Consider the following 23,457-nt stretch of genomic DNA (forward strand, 5'->3'; position numbering starts at 1 on the left):
ATGTGCTGTCGCATGTGCATGGAAAGCTAAATGGAGTCCTGCAAAATCAAGGCTGAGAGGGCTCTCGTAGTCTCATGTGACGTTTACACTTCATAGGTACGAACAATTCTGTTGGTGAAAACTTAAAATTTTGGCCCCGCTTTTAAAGGAAGACTTCTTTCTTACGTGTAAGATTTACTTTTGGAATGACCTTTATGTAGCTCAGCACTGAATGAAGAAGCTCTTGTAAAACATTGAGTAAGAGGAGCTGTTTACTTTTCATCAAGACCCAACGTTCAAGTACCAAGACCTTAAACCCACCGAAGTAGATGTGCAACTGTACAAATGTCTGGTGTAATAACCAAAAGAAACTGTGTATATAAGTCAGACTTGTGAAGTCTAAGCCAGCAGCTTGAAGTTACTTTAACAGCTTCAAAATATGCAGGCAGTGTGCATTTGTTAATGGTAAGGAGTCATATAAAGCACAACATTAATGCTTTTGGAAAATTTAAAAATGTGTAGTGGAGCAATAAGCTAGTGTTTTGTGGAAGGACTCGTGGATCTTAAATATTACTGCATTGATGGACCCATTTTATTACCACTGGCAGGCACACTCTTGTATGAACTGCTTAGAATTAGCATCTGGTAAAGGAGTAATTCATACCTGTTAGGCTTCTTCCAGAGCTCCTTAGTGTATGAAAGCTATCTCAAATTTGGAATGAAATAGAAGGAGAAAAAAACAATGGGTATTTGGCTGGATAGGTGCATCAACCGCAAAACAGCTTTTAGCTGACTCCTAGGGAATTTGCTTTTTAAAGATTTCTGAGTTTGTTTTTCCTGGAAAAACAGCAGAATTCAATTCTGTGAAAACATGCTGGTGAAGAGTGGTTAAATGTGTCAGAGGGAAGGTTGTGGGTTACCAGGGCTGACTGGGACGGGATGATACCAAATGTACTTGCTGATTGTTTAGTGGCCGTGGCACATACCGGTATACAGCCATCAGGATTTACATAGCTAAAAAGTTTCATTAGCAGGGAAAAACATACTTCTCTGAGAGGGAAAAAGTTGGTTTCCTTAGATTGAGCTTTCTTTTTTTCCTATGAACATCTGAAAATATAGAATACTTAGCTTATTCTTAGGGATGCTAGTGCTGTTTGTCAGTGCAATAGTAAAAGAATTAGTGGGCCACTACTTGGAGGTAGATTTATAAGTGGATTTTAAATTGCAGATGTGCAAGGATTTTATGTAATACTGGAAAAACAAACGTTTTGTTCAAGCTGAAGCACAGAATTTGGGAGAGCTATCAGGGGAATTAAAAGGGGAGAAGAGGAGAAATGTACAAATAGAAAGTGTCAGTTTTCTTCTATTTGAAATTCTTTACCAGATTTTCAAGCAGTATATTTGTGCAAAGCAGCAGTACTTCAGTGGAAACACGCATGCCTTTTGGGTTTCAGTATTTTTTCTAGTCTTCAGAGATTTAGTAATTTTCTTTTGATCCATCATTAATGTTTGGTTTAAAACAAAAACCTGAATCTGTAGGTAATCTCAGTGCTTGATTATAAGGAAACAAACTGTCACGACTCACAAAAATTAAATAGAGCTGGTATACACTGAATGTATGAACTGTGCATGTAACTATTTATTGTGTAAGTTTCTCTGCATGTATGGGTATTTATTGTACTAATCTTGCATGTATTGACCACACAGAAGCATAATCTGTTCTTTAAAATCTTTGTGTTTTTTCAAATGTGCCCTGTAATAAGTTAGTATTATAAACATGCTTCATAATTTGATAGCCATGTCATACAGAAAAATCTGCTTCTTAATAAAGATGAAAGCTTTGCTTTAAGCTCATGATTTATGTATTATTTTTTTTTCAAATGGACTTGTGCTAATTAGCCTGGATTGATTGGTCTGTAAATCTTGTCATAACACTATTTGGTAAGCAGGTTTATAATACAAGTATTTCAGAATATCATGAATACTTAAAAAAAAAAAAAAAAAAAAAAAACAAACAAAAAAAAAAAACAAAAAAACAAACAAAACAACAGCATAACAAAAGACCCAACTTTTCCTGTGAAGCGTGAGTGGGAGGAGAGGAGAGGGTGTTTTTAGGGGTGAAAAAAGTTAAATTAAAATTGTAAGAGAATAACTTTTAATTGCATTTTTAAATTCTGTAGGAATCATCAACAGCTTCTAAGGCCAGTTTTCCTGAAAATGAGTCCTCTCCTTCTTCACCGAAGCATCAAGCCACAGTCAGTATGGAAATTGTTTAAATAAATAAGTAGATGTTGTAGAAACTCGGCTGTTCATGATTAGATAATTGAGGGTAAACCTGCTTGTTACTGGGGAAAAGTAGTGGGATAAAACTAATATTTTTAAAAGGAATGTGCTTTAAAAAAAAAAAAAGGAAAGAAAAAAGCTGGATATTTTTGATTTTTAAACCAACTTTGTGATGGGAGATGACTCCACAACGAATTTTTAGCTTCAAGTTATGCCAAATTACGTAGTTATTCCCCAACAGTCATGTCTTTACACCTAGCAACTTGGAAGGTTACAAGCAGAAACAAACTGTCCTTACCCACAGAGTTTATCGCTGTCAGTAGTCAGTAATAGTTCGTATGATCTGATGTCTTTATTTTTAACTTGTATTTTTCATCTACTTGAATAGATGTAGGAATCATGAGAACCTTGCATAAATAAAACCTTGTCTTTTTAATAGGATATATGCTGGGACGAAAACCTGAGCTTGTTAAAGTCGTGTTATGAACACTTAGATATTCTTGCTTGAGTTTAAATTTTAAATGTGATCATTGTTTTTTTTTAAACAGTTAGGGAATAATTCAGAAATATATATATATATATTTCTTTTTGCTTTTAAGAACTGCATTCCAGTAGCATTGAAATATGCACCTTTATCAGTTTTAGCATTTCTTTAGTGGGTAGCTCAGGGCATTAAAGGCAACTAGTTGTGTTTCATTCATATGCTGCACACAGAGGAATGGTTCTCTGGCTTATTTATGCTGATCCATTCTTACAACTCTTAATACTGTTTTCCACAATGAAATTAGCATTGCTTATTAAGCAAGCATAGCTGACAGCCTTACACACAAGCAATTCTTGCTGCATGTGTTCTAATTTCTGTAAATATGTTTCAGACCTTGAAATATTAAAAACTGGATTTTTGTAGCAGAACTCACTTCTGGCTTTAGATGATAGTTAAAGGAAACAGATTTTTTTTCTCTCCCTAGAAGATAAATATTACAAAGAAGCTCTTGAGTTTTTGCTTTGATCCGTAGAATTTTCTTCTCCTTTTCCCTAATTAAATATTACATTAATTTTCCCATTAGTACCCCCTAGTGTTGCTCCCAAGTTCTGTGTTATGATACTTTTTCTGAATAGTTCTCCTTTGGAGCATTCCCACTGGTTCTACATGTAACTTGGTAATGCCACAGACTACTTGAAAAAGTGGGCATGGGTTGCTCGGTCACTGCAAAAGGTAGTGACAAGCTGTTCCACTTCCTAAAGCCATAAGTTTGTTAGAAGGGTGCAATGCATAGGACTGCTAGTGGTGTTCTGCGTGGATCATGAATAAAATGATCTAAAGAATTTGCTAATTTTGGGGGGAGGGGAGGGAGATGTGACTAATTTCTTCTGTTGAAAATTCTGGCCCGATGGAGACATTAGATTAAGAGTTGCAGTGGCTGATGGATCAAAACAACATATGAATCACTAGATAAGTGGTATTATCCTTGGAAACATCCCTTTTGTTTTATCCACACTGCGTAAAACATACAGATAAAATTTGTAAGGTTCCTGAACTACAGGTCAGACTGGTAAGAGTACTGTCAGAGTTTTTGAGTAAAAAATTTCTATGCTGTACTATGCAGTTCTGGTCCACTTAAATTTAAGATTTAGAGGAGAATGCTGGAGAGAATATATCTTCTTTTTTCATTGGATCTAAAATTGAGGACATTTTTGTTATGGTAAAGCTAATTTCGATCCTTTCCCTAGTTGATTATTTCAACTAATAGCTTAGTTCTTAAATTAGGAATTATTAAGAGCTGTTACTGAAAAGGAATAAAATTAAAAAATAATTTAAGATTCCTTTAGTGCAATTCACTGGTAGGACAATGCTGGGGTGACAGGAAAAGATGATAGAATTCATTACCTCATTTCAAGAGTCACAAATAGTACAAATTGACAATTTCCTTTTTATCCTAGAATATTTTTTCAAATGTGCCTTTATGTTTTCCTATTCTTCTATAGAAAATAGAAATATTTACTCCTTTGAAACTTGAAAATACCCCTCTTGTTCAATGTTCTTCTTTTTCCACCATTCACTGCTTGATCTCCAAATTTATACAGACGCGTACAAATATAAATGATTTTCATCAACAAGACATAACTAAGTGGATTAAAATTCTAATGTTTTGCTTGGGGTTAGGAAAAAATAGAGCATCAAATGTTTCACTCATCTGTTTTGGAAATGAATATATTAATATGAATTAATAATGAATATTATCCACAAAGATGATCAGAGGGCTGGAGCACCACTCCTATGAAGAAAGGGTGACAGAGCTGGGGATGTTCAGCCTGGAGGAGAGAAGCCTCTGGGGAGACCTTTTTGCAGCTTTTTAATACTTACAGGGGGCTTGTGGAAAAAAAAAAAAAGAGCGATTTTTTGCTTGGGTAGATAATGATAGGACCAAGGGGGAATGGTTTTAAACTAGAAGAGGGGAGATTTAGATTAGATGTTAAGAAGTTCTTCACTCAGAGGGTGGTGAGGCACTGGAACAGGTTGTGGATGCCCCATCAGTGGAGGTGCTCAAGGCCAGGTTGGATGGGGACCTGGACAACCTGGTCTGGTGGGAGGTGTGCCTGCCCGTGGAAAGTGGGAACAAGGTGATCTTTAAGGACCCTTCCAACCCAAGCTGTTACGTGATTCTATTAACATTTTCATGCAGTTAAGTATGGTTTATTTAAAATATACAGCTATGTTAGAATAACTTGGGAGAGTTCTGTCAAAGAACTTGGGCTGGCTGTTTGTCGGATACCTCCTTTTTTAGTAAAAGACACAAACACATTTGCTATTACACAAATTATTATATCCTTGTTTAAAATTTCCACTGTATTGTACTACAAAGGATTTAAGTTTAGCTTGTCAAAAGAACTTAGGCCAGGAAGAAAGAAGGCTTTTTACCTCATTCATGTTGATGAGTACTTTCCCAGAGTAATCTTGACTTTGCTGATCTCTGTATATTTTAAATATAACTTCAAGAAACTGCCATATGTAATCGTATAACATGTACAAAGATGGCTTGTTCCCAGAAATTGATTATTTGAGTGATATAATTCAGTGATATGATGGCAATGGAAGCGGATTTTCTTTTTAATTTATTATGCCTTACTACATCTTACAGGGTCAAGAGAAATATGGGTTATTGAATGTGACGAAAATTACAGAAAATGGCAAGAAAGTTCGGTAAGTCTTGGAGTTCTAGAAGTACACGTACATAAGACTTTGTGTAAGATATCTGACTTCAATATTAGGACAGCATTGAGGCTTTTGCAATTACTTATATTAGGATAGCACAGAGGGTTTTGCAATTTATTAGTTTTTCTCTGAATTTGCCTTAGAGATTTTCCTGTAGGTTGTGTGTTTCCTTGACCCAAAGTGAAGTATGTGTTTTGTTTTTCCCAGTGACTTAATAGTGGACTTCAGGCATCCAGAGGCTTGCGTGTGCCAGGTCTTCATAGAGGGCAGTGATTTCATGAAGGTGTACTGATGAGACAGCTTTTTTTTTTTTAAAAAAAAAAAGGGATTTATTTATTTAAGGCAAAATCTATGTAGCTTATAGCCTGTCTTGTTCCTGGAATAAGAGGGGTGTAAGAGAGGTCTTCAGACTTACACTTCATCTTGTATAATATTCAAGGAGAGTGTATTTCATGTTTCCCCTAATTCTTCCTTCACTTCTCTTGTGAAGGATTTCCTACATAATGTCTTACCCAATGTTGGTTTCCCTGTAGGTGATGAATGACCTCATTTCTAACTTCTTCTCTCTGCCTCACAGGCAGGCATCTGCATAAATCATAATGTAAAACGGAGTAATGCTGTGTAACTTAGAATTCTAGCATTTTGCAAAGAGTCAGCACTAAATAATGTGTGTTTTTTCCTCAGATTTTATTTAGGTTTACTTTTTTACATTTAATTAATTTTTATCTCTAGTATTGTGACATAGACATCAGTGGTCCCAGATTTTTGATACATGGAACATACTCTTCTTGAGTATTAAATTGTTATCATGTAGCTATCTTCCAGAGCCACCCTGACCAAGTCCAATGCAGATGGGCAGCAGATCTTGCCCCCAGCTTGGTTCCCCAGAGCTGCTTCTAAGAGCCTGGTAGGAAAGGGTGGACAGTGGCTCATGCAAGCTGCTGCTGGTGCAGTATAATCTCGCCACTTAAGTCACATCTGTTGGGAATCACTGATCTGGATTACTGGGCTGCTATACAGAAAGATGCAACGTCTCACTGTGAGAGCTGTTGAATAATAACTCATGTTTGGGCAGTAGGAATAGATTGTCAGGGCTCGTCAAACTTTTTTTTAACCTCAGGACAGATATTCAGGCACAAAAATATAACGTCAGACAGCTGGAACAACTGATTTGTTCTTTTTCCATATCTTTTAAGATGCGTAACAAGTATTTCATTGCCAGTGTAAATTAGCTTATTGCATACAAATGGGACAGTTGCATCCCAGTTAGATGTGATCAGTCAGTTTCAGAATTATGCAGTACTTTGGCACAATCTCCTTAGTACACAGTAGGCTGAGCATTAGCCCTTTTGAAATTATAATTGTATGGTATTCCTCCTGGTGAACTGCTTCCACTGCTAATTAGCTTTGTTTGATTTAGATTTTGATGGTCAGGCTGGGACTATTAACATATGTTGCCTTCTACAAATACGCTAGCAATTAAGACTTACTGATGGCACTAATGACTGTATATATGGTTAAGTTTTATTAACATGCAGGTCAACTGGGCAACACTGATAGCTTAAATATCTGCTTTCAAAGTCAATTTATCAAATGTTTGTTTACAAATATTTACAGAAAGAATTGGATGTCATCATGGGCGGTATTACAAGGTTCATCGCTGCTGTTCACTAAAACCCAGGGAAGTGGAACTGGCTGGGTAAGCTTGGGAACAAGTCCTTGCCTTCATTTAAGTGTTAATCACATAAACCACAAGAAGTGAAAGCACTGTTTGTTGGGCTTGAATACCAATATATATGCGTAATTTAGAAAAAAAACACAAGGTGTGAGTATGGGAGGTAGAGTGGGGAGGCTGGAGAAGTTACCAGGAAAATAGTTATGATGTAGAATGAGAAGAAATACAGATGTACTTTCTTGTAATTCAGAAACATTTTTACATTTAGTAAGTGTGAAACAGATAGAGGTATTCAGATGTTCAATAAGCTGATTCATTTTTGCTGTAGACCAGGTATTTTTATGTTCTTTACTAATGTGTTTATCTAAACAGTTCTTTTGTTCTACTGTTCCTAGATATTTTTTATAGAATCCAGATAATTTTTGATGTGGTACATGTAATTAAAAAAAAAGTCTGACGCTGACACTTGGCTTATTGCATTGGAGTATTTGAATAATAATATAAATAAAAATGACTGTCTTAAGTGGTATTGGTAGGCAGCAGTGCTTTGAACTTACGGGAGAAAGTGTACGTTTAGTATTGTTGTCGTAATGTTCTTTAGTGGTTGCCTCATTGAACTCCTTATTTTGTTTTATATCTGTATAATGGGTGACAAGTATTTGTATGTATTATGCCTGATGAAGACCTAAAGATAAAACATCACACCAAATGTGATGATATCTATTCAATTTTTATATCTTTTCTAGTTTAATTGCACTATAATTAAATTGACTATATTTATCCAGCTACGTTCCTACATTAATCAGTATAGAAATGGTTCATTAACTATGTCTTAATTACCCACTTTCGGAGGTCTGATATTAAAATTACATGTGGATCTCCTATACGACCTAAAGATAGGCCAGATAAAGTGTTGGTTATTCCAGGATATTGTCATGCTGATTCCAGCAAAATTGCTGATCTTTCTACTTGGCTCACTTTCTCCTGCTATGCTTCTTTTTGGACAGTGAGTTGATACTGACCATTCTTTTCTAAAACACTGAGTTCATTTCAGAGGTGTAAACGTCATTTTTCTGCACTTTGTTGCTGTTGAAGAGGTGGTTGCAGGAATATGGATGAGGATGGATGAATAACAACATTGGGAGTAGTAGAGAATGGAAATAAGGAAGTTGAGCGAGATGGTCAAGCAGATTGAAAAGAAGGGGAGGAAAAGAATAAGGATTAAGGCATAGGATAGGGTGAACTGTGCTCTCTGTAGTAGAAAATGGACCTAAGGAGGTCTGACTATGCTGTATGTGGGGAGGGGAAAAAAATGTGGTGCACATCAGAGACAAAGCACAGGAAAAAAATAATAAGAAACATATGTATATCTGAAAGTGACTTTCACAACTGTAAACATTGGGACACTAGGTAAATGTAATTATTTTTCTCATTTGTGAATAATATTAATAAGAAAACCTGTGAACTACTTTCTAGTACATAACTTCCGTAACAAAATATGTTGAAGAAATATTGGAGGACTTTTAAAAGGTGAGCCTCAAAGCAGGAAGTACTGCAATCAGAAGGCTTAAAAACTTCCTCCCTTGTCTTCCTTCATGCCCTTCAGTTATTGTCTATTGTTCAGTTCAGTTTTATCACCCTACTTTATGAACTGGGAAATTCCTGGACATTCAGAGGTGAGGTTTAATGTTTAGTCTCTATACACAAAGAATACTATTATTATAGCAATAGTGTTATTTTTATTCTAAAATTTCTTAATACTCTTGATCTGAATTTAGCTGTAGATCAAAACACATTAACAATATGTTGATTATATCATGCTGCTCATGAAAGTATGATACAGTTATGCATGGATGTGTGCCTGACTGAATTATCCATAGAAGATAGTCATGCAGATCTGCTTACTGTTTAAGAAGACTAGTGTTAGGTGTGTTACACCTTATAAATACAGTCATTCAGCGAAGAGGGAAAAAACAAGGTTATCAATTCTTTTGATAATTTAAGTGCAGCAAAAAGTACCACGGTCACTATCTGGTAAGAATATTCCTGTGGGAAACTGTCAGGTATGTTGTCAAGTACCTGACGCTATACACAGCTGTATTCAGTTCATACTGTTCATGTCTATGATTAAGTTGAAAATGTCAAGGGAGAACATCTTTCAAGGACTGTGTGTGCATACTTACCCTAGGTTTTCTAAATATGTAAATATTCAGCACATGTTCTTTTTCGTCTTTGTATAGGAAATTTTTTGGAAGTGTTAAAAATTCTGCCTCACACGTCAGAAACTTGGAACTGTATCAGTATTTCAATAAGGTGAAGCCAAGTCTGTCTGACACGTGAGAAGAACTACATTTCTCCTTCATCTTGAGAGAAGAATATTTGTTTAGCAGTGGTCTAGCAATTGATATAACCATATCATTTTTTGTGCATTGTTTTGTGACTTCATCACTCTTCTTCCTTTTTCTCATCAAGTCATTTTGCCAAGTGGGGTCAATCCCTGAGCTTTTGCTCTCGCTGCTTTCTTCTTGGAAAAATGCTCTCAGTCGTCGACCTGCTGTCACCTATGTAAACTCTGACCGAGTTTCAGCTATCAGTGTATGTGTTCTTGTTGCATGTCTCTTGTCGCTGTACAGCTATTTGCCACTAATCTGGAAAGTAAATTTGAACTTTTCCAAGTTTCATCTCTTCATATAACACCTCATGTATACTATTTGTTATTTTCTCAAAGGTTTTTTTTTTAAGGTACAAATTAACGAAAGTGAATTGCAATAATCCTGTAATTGTTCTAATAGAACAAAGTACAAAGATTGTCTGGTTCATCAGCGCCAGAATTGTATTATAACCCAAATATTAATTATAACCCCAAATTTGCCTACGGTTTGAACCATTGGTGTCTTGACTAATAAACAGCATGATATAAAATATCTGTTAAAAACTGACCATTTCTAATTCTTTCTAACGCAGCTAATTTAGGATGTTTGTAAGGTGCCTATGGTGCCTTTGATACAGTGATGCACATGGTATTGCTTAATTCTAGCTATAATTGAAATACACAAAAACAAATTCTATACATAAAAAACTGAATGGAAAACTCAAGGATGTTCTGGCTATATACCACATATAGAAAGCTGATGTAAATTTGTAGGACTTTTAAAGTATAATGTAAGCATTTGTAGTTAGTCATATTTTGAAGTGTAGGTGCCAAGCATAGAAGTGGTGCTTCAGAAACTGGTAAATGCAGGTAGCTAATAAAGTAGTTTGTCTAAGGTGGATGAAGAGAAATTAATACTCTTTGTAGAAGAAACAAGCGTATTTAATTGGCTGTAGTAGTTTTTAACATCTTAGTTCTGGTTATTAGTATAATTAGAATCAAACTAAAGGTTTCATTTTAAGTTATATCCTGAAAACATTAAAAGCTGTTTCGTTTATTTGTCGTCTTGAGGACTAAAGTATTGGTGGTCATTAAAACTGTTCTGGTTCTTGGCTATGTTCCATGAAGAGTGGAAAGTGCTAAACATCTTGAGTTTAGGTATGATTCCCGAGACTTTCCTTCAGTAGTTGAAAAGTTCTGTCTCTTGGTGTGAATGAGTTGTAGTAGCTACTGACAGATTTTAGTGATGGGGCTTCAGAAAACATGGGAAATAGTAATTACTTAAAGGTTTCATCTATCAAACTTCTGCAACAGCTGCATGTCACCAGTGTCAGGTATGGTGGCGGTAAACCAATAGTGGGTAAACTTCCCATTTAAAGATCAAGGAAGTAAGCAATCTTTCAAGGTTGATTTGGGCAAACTCTGTTTATTGTGTTATACCACTGCTTATAGACAAGTGTGCAATATGTACGTTACTACAGTTCATCGGTGTTGCACAGCTGAGTATACAGGAGCTCAGATGATTATCAAGAAAGCTATTGGTAATGTAAATACTACTATTGGAGACAAATTTCCAAAACTTCCATCATTTTGCTATGACAGTAAAGAATATCTTAATATTTTTCATTTTCTTGTCAAAGCTGTAAGTTCTCAGTCTCTGTTACCAGCCCTAAAGCAGCCACTAAAGAGCCCCACAGTACTATTTCTGCAGTTGATTGCAGGTGAAGACAACTTGGAATTTAGAAGCTCTATTAAACCCTAATTAGGAACAGAATATTGAGAATGACACCTGTCATTTGTACATCTCAAAGCCTTCCTACAAGTAATATCCGATTGTTTCCAACAAATGCTGGAATATATCACCATACAGACTGCATGGTACCTCCTGTGGAGGCTCCCATGGCGTGGAGACAACCCCTGAAAACACTGGAAAGGCTTTCTAGCGATCGATGCCAGCACACACCTTCAAGGCAGTCCTTAAGCTACTCAGCATCTACTGTGTCTAGAACAACAACAAAAAAAAACCACCTATGCTTTCCGAAAAGTGAAAGTTATCTCTGCCATGGAAGTAGCATAAGCGCATCCCATGACTGTACTTTTTTTGTTCCTAGAAAAAAACTGTCAGAAGTGAATGTAGGACAACTTCTCTACATAGGACAGCTCACAGCGAAGTGTTATAGACCTCCCCCCTCTTTCTGTCTCATTTCTGCTGTCCTTTCCAAACTTCCCAGACAGCCGAAAAGAGACATCTGGTAAGAAGCAGGGGTCTGCCCAGTAAGAACCGAATGTGACCTGACCGGTGCTGGCTTGACAGCTCACTCTGAGAAAGCAGACTTTGTCTAGGTGGCAGCAGGTGCTAAAGGGACAGGTTTTCTTTTTACTTCTCCCAACAAAACGTGTGCGCTGCAGGAGGATTTGATCTCCTTTAGGTAATGTTTGGATGCTGAGCATCTGAGCAGCCCTGGATTTGCTTCTGGAATCTTTTCAGGAGGGAAATGACTGCTGGCTTCTCATTTTCATGCAGCCAGGAGCAGAAAAGAACCATGGCAGAGAAGCTCATAGGAGAGACTGAATGCTAAACTTAATTTCTTTGTTCAAGGAAATTCTAAGTTTGACTTATCGGTTATCAGAGGTGTTTTGCAGAGAGGCTGAAGTATGTGCTTTGTTGTTTTCACCTGCCTGGATCCCGATGCTGGAGCTTTGACACTGCTCATGTGAAGGAGCTGGGGAAGAATTCTTTTTATTTCCTACTCAGGGAAACGTGGCTTCTGTTTTTTGTGTTCTGTGCTTCTCTGATATGCTGAAGGTAGTCAGCTTGAAAACAAGGGTAGAGTGCAACAGTGCTTGAGGTAGCACTGGGATCTGTCACCTGGAGTTCAGCAAACCAGACCATATTGGAGGGCAGGAGGAAAGCTCTCCTTCTGGTCAAAACAGTCATGACTGCTGTTTGTTAACTTCCCCTGTAGCAGGTCATCTTCTGTGCTGCTCAGCATCATGTGGGAGGTGTTTTTAATAAATCCCTTGATCTTGCAGAGGACTTTGGCACTAATCTCCTGCTCTCTCCAGTGGCAAGCTCTATAAGTCTTTTTTCTTGTCTTTTCCAGCATGCAGCAAAGTTGTTGTAGGCTGTCAGGTGTGGCTGGTGTGCTTCAGTCGCATGTGAAGCAGTTGTGGGTCTCCTAAATAGACAGCTGTTGTACAGCGGCCCATGACTGCGAGAGGTATATCTGTCCAACATTTGCTTCTAGCTTCTGTGGACTCCCCTTTCTGAACTGGACTACCAAAAGCTGTTAGGAAATATTCTTAGATGAGATATCTGAGAATCAGGTTAGAAAGCAGAAGGTTTTTTCAGAGATTAGTTGGCATTGGGTAAATTAGAAATATTCCCCACTTCTGATACTTCACACGTTGTTTCTTTCCATTCAATGTTTAATTGCCCTTAGGAATCAAACAGGGAGATTTTCTAGTGGTAAACAGCCTTTCTAAAACACAATTAGCATTAATTAACATCCTTGCTGGGAATTTAATCAGAAGCAGCAGATTAATTCTGTTTTCTGTTTTTTCTCACTTTGGATATGGTTGTTGTGGTACAGACTGCAAGCCTTGTGTTCACAGCAAGGAGGTTGTCCTGAGGCTCAGGTCATCCTGAGCTCTTGCAGAAACATCAAATTTCTTTTTCTTTTCTTTTTGTTTTCTTTCCAGAAATAGAAAATCTTTATGTTGGATCAGATGCTACAGGCTTACCTCAGATGTACAACATTAAATTTCTGTACTGCAGCCAATTGACAGCTTTTCCTGTTGATTTTTTTTTGCTTATTTTATTCACAGTTGGATCTTCTTGTTTGTGTGGCTCTCTAAATTGGTTTCCTTGAGGAATGATATTTCAAAGCTATGTGTTGTATGCTGAAACCCTAGTAAAAGTACTTGGCTTTAAAAATTTGCCATACCCAGCATAAATGTAAAAGTAGGAAGTAAAAATAGCTCCCTCATGTGTTCCTCGATTGTTAACCCACCAGCAGCCCTTCAGAATGCTTTTTTAAATCACTTTGCTTATTTGTTGTTTTTTTAAGTAGCTAGACAGTGAAATTGATTTGTGTTTACTTAGCGGAGTATGCTCCAGTATTGCATTAGAAGCATTAAAGGAAAACATTAAATAGATTTAATATAAAAAGCGTCACTGGAAACATTTAAAAAGAGTATTTGTTCTGAAAATGTAAGAACTGAAAGTGCTCTTTCAGTGCAAGAGGGATGTGTTGTGTGTAGTGGTTCCTATCTGGCAAAGCTGCTATTTCTGGTGGGATTTTTGTTTTTATATACTGATGTTAACTGACAGAATGCTTTGCGTTCAGTTATGCGTTAGCCTTATTTCTTTAAAGCTTGGGACTATTTTGACTAAAATCAAGCTGTAATCAAAATCTCTATGGACATCTACTACTTGTGACGGGAAAAAGCCCCTGCTAGAATCTGGCATTTAAAGCGATTGAATTTTAAAGTTTTTAGGCAGAACAGTTTCTAATACGCATGTTTAGTTTTTTTCCGGTATGTGTTTTGTTTTTTCCTGGTATCTTGTCAGTTGATACATAGCAAAGAACTGTATTGGGGTTAAATCGTTTAGGCTGCAAATAAAGTGTTGGTGTGTTGCATTTAGAGAATTGCAAGGCTATTTATTAGAAGCTTTTTTCTCTTTTCATCATCATTGTTCCTTTTTCCAGAAGTTTGGTGTCAATCAGTCTAAGCCAGAATTTACAGTGGATCTCAAAGGGGCATTGATTGACTGGGCTTCGAAGGACAAATCCAGCAAAAAGAATGTTATTGAGGTAAATTATTTTATTTAAATGCAAAAGTATAGGCACTTCAAGTGACTTCAGAAAGTGTCTCTAAACTTAGCATAAACTTCAGTTAGTTCAGTTTTCTGCACTTCTTCCCTCTCAAATGTACGTGTATGTTTATTCCAGTAAAGAAATGTCCATTCTTGCATGTCTGCATAGGCTATGTATGCATTTAAATTTTAAGCAGATGTTTGTACTGCTTTCACTGATTGTTGAGTAGCTATATATCATCTAAAAGTTGTGCCAAGGAGATGTTTAACTTGGTTTAGGTAATTTCAACTGGGAATTCTAGTAAGTTTCTCAATTCTGATGACATCTATTTTTTCTTTAAAGCTAAGAACCCGCCAAGGAACTGAGCTCTTAATTCAGTCCGATAATGACAGCTTCATTAATGAATGGTATAAGGTTCTTAACTACACCATCAACAATCAGGTGTGTATTGGAATCATGAAGGTTCTGTTTTCGGGGTAATACTATTTAGTAAAATGGTTTATATAATGACTCCAAATGCTTCATATACATCTTTGTTTCTTCATTTTCTTGAGCATGGGCTGGTGGTTGAGGATGTGGCAGTTTCTGGTGATGACAAGCAAAATATAACTAATAGTGACAAGGGAAGAAGAATGGTCCACTGGACTAAGAAACGGGAGGTGTGGACTGATCTCCAGCTCAGAAATGAGCTTCCTGCTGTGCCCAAATACTTGTTCCATCTCAGCAAGCTGAAAGGTTCTGACGGGAAGTAGAAGGGGGAAGGACTGCCAAGGGAATGCTTACCATAGTGACTTACCTTAGTCAGCATCTGTTACTGCTATTCAATTAATAAGACTACATTAAAGTGTAAATCAAAAGCCCTGGCAAAATACTGTGTTATAATGCGAAATCCTTATCAACAGAAAGGTGATCAAGCATTTGCTCTTGACACTGCTGAACAAGATTTTACCATCTTTGAATTCAGAAGAAGTTGGAGGAGACATTGGAGAAAATATTACCCTCAAATTGAGTTAATGCACATTCTTAATTTGTGTAGCTACAGCTCCTTGCCAGAAGAGCTGCATTTATGTCATAGTCTCCAGGCAGCAGATAATTAAAGCTGATGCTTTGTTGTCAGTCAGGAATGAGGCTTTTTTCAAGTCTTCTCAACCCAACAAGTTAACGTGCAACTTTGTTATATGTCATGAATAGTCATGTTTCTGTTAATTCGATGTTCTAGAGTACACAACCTTGCATTATTTTTAAGATGTGAGACACTTGTAAGAAAATAAATTACTGATGTTTTTGTAATTGCATAGAAATGAAGTCTTTCTGCTTTAGTAGAAGAGCAGTTAGAAGAACTCAATTACAGAATGGATATTTTGCACTGAGACCAAAGGAAATTTCTTTTTCTATTCTTTTTCTATTTATTGATGTGTCTGATGTCATTTGCAGCGTAAGTATGCCTATGCAGATAGGCAGTTGTACAGACTTTGGTGTCTGCCTACACACTACAACATGACTTACATTTTCACTTAAATGTGTGTTGTTTTTTTATTTTTTTTCCCAAGAATATCAAAGGGTGTTGAGGCAGTGGAACAGGTTGCCCAGAGAAGCTGTGGATGCCCTATCCCTGGAGCTGTTCAAGGCCAGGTTGGATGGGGCCCTGGGCAGTCTGATCTAGCGGGTGATACCCCGGCCTATGGCGGAGGGATGGAACTAGATGATCTTTAAGGTCCCTTCCAACCCAAACTGTTCTATGATTCTATGAATATGCTGAGAGAACAAGAACACACAGAGCAAGGCCTGGAATACTTATGTGCTGGAGTGAATTCAGTGTATGTTCAGACAGTGATGAAGTTTTCCAACTGGCTGTTCTTTTTTCTGTCACAGAAAATTTTAGTTAGAAATTACAGATAGGGTACATGTTCTAGAAATGGTTTTTAGACCATATAAATCAGGTGCTTCTGTAGTAGACCATGTGAATAAAATAGCTGATGTTTGTCTACTGATGTGAGGAAAAAGTCATTTATTAGTTTATGTAATCAAGTTTTTGTCTGTATTGGGTCTTGTGATCAAATAGTTTTTGGCAGAGTTACTCGGTGCCAATGAGAATGGTATAATACCAGATACCAGCTGAAAGATAATTTTAGCATCTAGAGTTCAGGAAAGAACCAACTGAATATCGTTAAAGGGGAAACAAAAAGTGTATTTTAGAACTGTCTCCATGAAATGTGTTTTAATGCTATGTTCTATAAATTGGTAAACTGACCTCAATGTCATCTTAAATCTAATAGGTAGAGTCTGATGAAGCTTTAGAAGATGAGGTACCAGATTCGCCTGGGGTGGAAAAACAAGACAAAGAGAAAGAGAATAAAGACTCTAAGAAACTTCGTTGTGAGTAGAAAATTCTCCAATAATTGATTTTAGCAATGAAAAAAAGTCTTCACTATTAAGTGTAAATAGAAAAGAAATCAAAAGGACATTTAAGAATGAAACTACCCTGATTTGTAAACATGCTTTGATATAGTTCCTTCTCCACCTTGGTGACAATTACTAACTTTTATTCATGTTTTCCTAATCATACTTAAAAAGTAGGAGAGAACAGGCAGTAGTGAAATGGATTATTTTCAAGGTGTTGTCAAATGTACAGAGGTAATCAGATGTTTTCTCTGACTCTTATAAATGGTTTTGATAAAGAATCTTTTTGTCCTGTTACCTGTTCAAAACTGATTTGGGTAGTTTTACTCATTTTATTTGTGGTACAGCATCTGTAAATATTTTCACTTAAATTTCAATTTCACTAAGTTGTTAGTGATGTTATTTTGGCTTACTTACAGAAACTAAGCAGTTTTAATCACACCTTCAGAGAAGTTTCTTTCTGTGCAGAGAAATACATTAGGCAGACTATTTTCAATATTTTACTTCTGGGCTTTATGTAATTTACAAGAAAGTATTTCTTTCATTTAAAATACTTAATGAGTGGCAGGGCTGGTTTTGAAATATAGCTATACAATTTAAATTCCATGTTTAGTTTATATGCATGTAAATTACCATTTAGTTAATTTCACAGATGGCACTTGGTTTTAGAAGTTTTATGTGAAAGGTTAGTGTCTTGGCAGTTTGAAAAGTGGATGCTATGTACAAGGAGTTCAAAAAAAATGAAAATGCGGATGCAATGCAAATTTGAATAGTTTTTTTTATATTCATGTGTTTTTGAGATTTTTTTCATATTGATCCCTTGACAGAGAAATTCAGTGTTGGTTTTGTGGATATTAATGCAAAGTGTGTTTCTGTTTCCAGCAATGAAAATACCTAGCAATGTAGATTCCACAGATCAGAAGAAGACCAAAACGAAGCTAAAGAAGTTTCTTACACGACGACCTACATTACAAGCTGTCCGTGAAAAAGGCTACATTAAGGGTAAATGAACTTTTTTGACAAAGGAGATAATTTGAAAAACTGAATTTCATAGTTCAGGTGTAAAATGGGGTTTAAATTGTCTAGTTTTAGAGTAAAACACGTGTATATAGCTGGCTTAACAAAAGTCTTGTATGTATAGTGGAACTGGTGTGTGTTTGTCATTCTTCTGAGCAATGGTGTTAGCTGCTAAACTTCATGAAGGATGTCCTCTTCAATTCTCCTTACTGGCAAAACTGAAGTGGAAGATGAGAGCCCAGGGACCTATATGGACTTCTAGTGTTTCTGAACTAGAGAGTCCATTTGGTCTGCAATTCTGAGCTGAAAATTTGGGATAGCCAGATAATCATTCCTTTATACAAGGGAAAGGAAAGTTGAGCACGTGCATGTGCTCATATGTTTCACAAGGGTGTTCTTAGCCTAAATGGAACCAGACAATCTTGTGCCATCTCATAAGAAATGAGATATTTAGGAAAAAAAAAATGAGGCTAAAGGAATCTTAGCTCTAATACCCTTTTTCCCTAACTTTTTTCTTTGAATGTATACATTTTTTTACAAACAAATGTTTGATAACACACATTCTTAAATGCAATTTATGAAAGAATTGATAATTTAATATATTATGCTTTCATCTGTTACACATGTGGAAACTCTGAAAGAGAACAGTATTTGCACAGGTCAAAGTTAATGTGTTTGTGTAAATTTCTTCTTGTTAATTTCTGGTACTTACTGTAAAACTTCCTTTGCTTGTTTGTATGCTTTAGCAGGACTTGTAGGTGGTGCTCTACTAGGGTCAAAATAGCGTATGGGTAGGCAAATAGCCCAAATCCGACTATGATTTGCCTAACTGCATACTTTAACAGGTGTGCTTCTGTTGCATGTGGCATTTGATATATTTGTGTATCTGCAAATATAACTTAACCGTAAATTATGAAATTTTTGTTTGGGATAAGAAGGCATTATTCCCAGACTTGGTTCTGCTCTGCTTTACAGCTTAGAATTCATGTGAATTCTTCATGATATCACTTCTGACATTAGCAACAGTGAATGCTAAGTCAAGTTCAATTTGTACGCATGCATGCTGATGATTGGATTTTTAATAAAGATATTAAGGAAAGAAGAGTTTGTTTTTATTTAAAAGCATGATGTAAACTTATGAAGTTGGATCTGCACTGTACAGTTTTATGTTTACTGTATGAGTGAAAAATACAGAGGTCTATTTAAAGGCCTAGTGTACTTTTGTGGCTGCTACAGAATAAGCTTAGTAAATGATGACTTGGCAAATGTAATGCGAGTTGAAAAATGAAAAATTTTGGAAAACGGGCTTGAAACAGCATGCATTAAGCACAAAAGTAACTGTGGTAAAGCTTTGGTACATGGAAAAACAAAATTACAAAAGCTACTTTTAAGATGGGAGGAATAAATACAATTCTGGTACATGTGGGAATTATTAAAGTCAGAAGCAGTTGTAGCAAATCCTTTTGTTACATACTAGTATTTTCTCCTGCTACCTAACCTGCATTGTTCTACCTGCTACAGCTGCTTGCTATCCTGGCTTTCTACTGTGTGGGCTTTCTCAACCCTTTGCTACTGATTCTGCTTATACAGCTGGCTGCATGAGTAGCAGCAGCAGGAATGAGGTGTTTTGGGTCACTGACCTTATATGCCTACTGCTAATATCATTATATGCCAATTTTCATGCTGTATGGTTGGTTTGGTGTGCTGTTTGGATTTCCCAAAGTGCTTGTCAGATGCAGGTGTTGCTAGTGAATCTGCCTAAATTTCTAAACATGAAAAGTGGGTTAGATGATATGCATGATGCAAATGCAAGAGCAGTCCCTCTCTTGCATAAGCTCTGAAGTAAAATGTACCAGATATTGCAAAGATGGTCACTTACATGCCATGTTTAAAAGGTAAAATAAAACTTTCTTTCCTTTAAGAGTGTGAGCTTTGCCTCTCTATTTCAAGACCTTGTTTCAGTCTCATGCATCTGAACCTGGGAGGTCACCAATTATTTGGTCATGGTTGATAAAACCATAGAAGTGGGTCTGGGAAAGATTTCAATGCTAACATGCAATCTGAACAAGAGGAGTTAACATGTTGATGACATTTACTAAGACATTACAAGAACATGTTCTCTGCCCAAGCTGACTTTCATTTTCACTCCAGTTGGATAGAAAACACTACACCTGGCTTTTCTATAATTTTGAGGACAAGACTCAAAATGATGTCCAAAAATATGGACTTTGCCGATTAAATACCTTTATTCAAATCCCATCCTTGTGGCCAGGTTGCATATACATAGTCACACTTAGAGTTCTGCAATATAAAGGTTCATCATTTACAAATCCATGTCAGAACTTAGTCTTTAACTCCTACATTAAAGCCTTTCTCTGTCAATGAATGTGTAATACAGGGTTAAACAGTAAGTGCAATGGAGGACGACTTTTTACTTTTTTCCCCCAAAAAATCCACAAAAGCATTGATTTTGGTTGCAGTTCCATATCTCTGTTCAGATTGTTTAGCAAAGATTACGGTAAATGTATTTTGAACTTGGAACAGGAATGAAGTACAACAGGACATTTGAATGTTACATTTCCCATTACAGCAATGACTATGACTCTTATAAGTGTTCTTCTGATGGATTAAAATTATTTCAGTACTAAAAGTTCCCTACTTATGCTTGGGTTACTGCTGACACTTTTTCCCACTGGTAGCTGTTGGAAACGCTTTTCAAAACTTTTCCCCTTTTCACTCTAATACTGCGACAATTGTATCCAGTAGCCTTTGCTCTTTGTAGAGGTTTGTTTTAACCTGAACTAGTTCTGTCACTTGAATCCTGTTCCACTGTAAATCAGTCTCTTTACTTGGTTCCAGATCAAGTGTTTGGTTCCAATCTCACCAGCTTGTGTCAAAGAGAAAACAGCACGGTGCCAAAGTTCGTGAAGCTGTGTATTGAGCATGTTGAGGAACATGGTATGGTGAATTTTTTTGTTTGTTTCCAAATCTCTGTTGCTCATCACACTGTCTAATTTTGAACATTTTAATCCGTAAAATGCTGTAGATTACTTAGGGAAAATAATCTGAAACCTGTATCTGTAGTTAGCAGCGAGTTTTCAAGATTGCGTGGGTGGGTAGGTGGAGTACAATTTGGGGAGAAGAAAGTAAGTCTTGCATCTGAGGAATTGATCTATTTAGTATATTTCAAGATAAGGAAAAGGCAGCCTCCTAACAGTAGGGGTCTAAAAGAGGAGCGATTACAAGAAGTAATAGAAGATCTCATCTCATCAAAATTTTCTTCCAGGTGAAGAGAGACTGTCTGAATGCAACCATTAGTTTCTGAAAGGTTTAAGCATGTTTACAAAGTCACTTATATTAACACTTCCTTGAAACAAACTTATAGAAAAAAGTGGTGTTCTTGCTCTGTATAAGCTTTGACTGCCAGAAGAGGAATCTATTATTTTGATCTCCTTCAGCCTCTTGCACGGATTTGCTATGTGAAGTTTTACTCTGTTCTGGAAATTATCAGTGTCCACATATTGACTCAGTTTTTGTTTGCTTTCATTGAAAATAAGTCTCTCCTACCTAATAGCTGGGAAAATGGTATGTTTGAAAGCTGTATGTGGCATTCTGGGTTGCCTGATGTAAAGGACATCTTCACTTTTTTCTGTTGGAAATATGTTGGTTGTGACATCTGATTTGGCTGTAGTCTGGGTTCGTTTCCTTGCTTGTTTCTTGCTATTGCCATTGCCATATCACCTGAGAGTGGATTTGCCATAACTATCACTCAGATATACCAGTCTGTTAATTTGAGAACGTTCTCTTGAGAATCAGGGTAAGTGTTTACAGGGGAATACTACAAGTGAATTTTAAGGTATCTTCCATGGGAACTTCATTTAGGATTTTGTTGCAACCCATAGTTCTCTTTCTCATCGTATGGCCTGGGAGGGAAAAGATAACTGCTTACTGCCATTTGTGGTCTGCAGTTTGAGAGAAAGGGGTTATTTTGCTTTGTTCTGTTTTTAATTTTTTGTATTTTAAAGACAGGACTGCAGTGAAGATAGTGGTGAAGTTTTTTCCCTTTTTAAATACCCGAGGGGAAGCTGACAGAAATGAACAGTTTTTTTCCCCACTTCCTCAACTCTTCTTGCTACTGCCAACACACTTCAAATCAGTTCTTTCTGTAAAGGAGTGACTAGTGGATTATGGGGAAAAGGGATATGTCAGATGGTGCTGGTAACTGTGCTGTATTGCATCAGACTACTCCTTGAGGAGCTACAGGGACTGAAGGTATTCTGGCAACACTCACCCTCTGTGGCACTGACTCACATGCTGCATTCAAGTGGCATTTCAATTAAATTCTTTACCTGCTAATCAATCACTTCTGAATAATTGCAGTAGCAACCACAGGGACAGTTTTCTTCTTTGCCTGGTTGAATGTTCAGTGCTGTAAAGGCAGGGGCTACCTGTCTACTTTTGAAGGCTGTTGAATAGTGAGTGTGCATGCATGTCATCCTCCTCCTTGCAAAGCTGGTCACTTGACAACTTTGAGATGCTCTGTGCATGACTTGATTTGATTTTTCTTAACCACCACACATTAAAAAATTGAACATCCACAAAATAATTGGTTCTTGCATGTTGGACTCTGCATATACCCTGCCCACCCATGGAAACCATTCGAGATCCCTAGTCTCATTGGGAAAACTTGGAGCTGTTGCCTCATTTACTACTGTTCTACTGGGTAGGGAAGCTTAGAGATTACTTCTGAGCCTGATGTTACCAAACTTGTGTCTGAAAACTAAATCATCTCCTATGTGCCCTGCCCATCAAAAAAGCTAGTTTAACTTCATTTTTTGATGATGACTTCATTTTGTTGAACAGGTGGTCATTATTACAAGATAGGTGGGTTGCTTTTGTTTTTAGTTTTGCAGGCTAGACCTATAAGCAAGGAGTCTAATAATTCCAGAATCATTATGTATGTAAGGTATCAAAATGGATTTATCCCTTTGTTTTAGGACTAGACGTTGACGGCTTATACCGAGTTAGTGGTAATCTTGCAGTGATACAGAAACTAAGATTTGCAGTCAATCATGGTAAGTTTCCTTGAACTATATTGCAATTACATAGATTTTAGATTATTTGAAGTTCATAGAAAGCTCAGGGGAAAAAAAGATTCAATGTATAATTACCATCTTTCATAATTGTCGTCCTCAAAGTAAAATTACTTCAAAATAGCAGAAGTTAGTGTGTAGTAGACATATAGATCATTTAAAAAGACAAACAACAAAACTAACATCCTGGAGGTTTGTTCTTGCATGGAGCACAGAGGTATTGCTAGAACATAATTATAAAGAAAGGTGGTATTAGAATTCAAGGGGGCAAAAAGATTTTTAAAAAATAACTGCATACCTTATGAGAAAACAGTAAGTAAGCGTATTATGTTTCCACTAGCATTAAGCTTGCTTTTTAGCAAGATTTGCTATGCCCTTTTAGTGTGGGGATTGCTAGCTGTTGTTGACTGTACTCTCTTGTAAAACTCCATGTGTCTATACCTTAGTGTTTTGTTCAGTGGGAATCAAGGAGGCTCGCAGCTGGTAAAAGAACAGTAGCCCATCTACTATCTGACCACTCGTTTCCTGATTAACAGGTTCTAGGAGTAAATTTTGTATTATATTGGAGTTCATATTCTCCTGTGGAAAGGGAAAGTGTCCTTGGT

General features: G+C 36.7%; 1 protein-coding gene across 8 annotated transcripts in view; it reads left to right on the forward strand.

Moving 5' to 3' along the window:
- ARHGAP12 (Rho GTPase activating protein 12) overlaps window positions 1-23,457 on the forward strand; it is an 81,395-nt gene that overhangs the window by 54,084 nt on the left and 3,854 nt on the right. For 5 of the 8 annotated variants that reach the window (XM_050708916.1, XM_035545367.2, XM_035545371.2 and 2 more), the window contains 9 exons: window positions 2,160-2,234; window positions 5,403-5,464; window positions 7,094-7,175; window positions 14,235-14,339; window positions 14,685-14,783; window positions 16,619-16,718; window positions 17,625-17,744; window positions 20,619-20,717; window positions 22,757-22,834. In XM_050708916.1, the coding sequence (XP_050564873.1) occupies window positions 2,160-2,234; window positions 5,403-5,464; window positions 7,094-7,175; window positions 14,235-14,339; window positions 14,685-14,783; window positions 16,619-16,718; window positions 17,625-17,744; window positions 20,619-20,717; window positions 22,757-22,834 (820 nt within the window). The remainder of the gene's footprint in view (window positions 1-2,159; window positions 2,235-5,402; window positions 5,465-7,093; window positions 7,176-14,234; window positions 14,340-14,684; window positions 14,784-16,618; window positions 16,719-17,624; window positions 17,745-20,618; window positions 20,718-22,756; window positions 22,835-23,457) is intronic. The other 3 variants (XM_035545370.2, XM_035545372.2, XM_035545374.2) reach the window with 1 other exon arrangement.

The sequence above is a fragment of the Cygnus atratus genome, chromosome 2 (assembly GCF_013377495.2).
Source record: "Cygnus atratus isolate AKBS03 ecotype Queensland, Australia chromosome 2, CAtr_DNAZoo_HiC_assembly, whole genome shotgun sequence".
Lineage (NCBI taxonomy): Eukaryota > Metazoa > Chordata > Aves > Anseriformes > Anatidae > Cygnus > Cygnus atratus.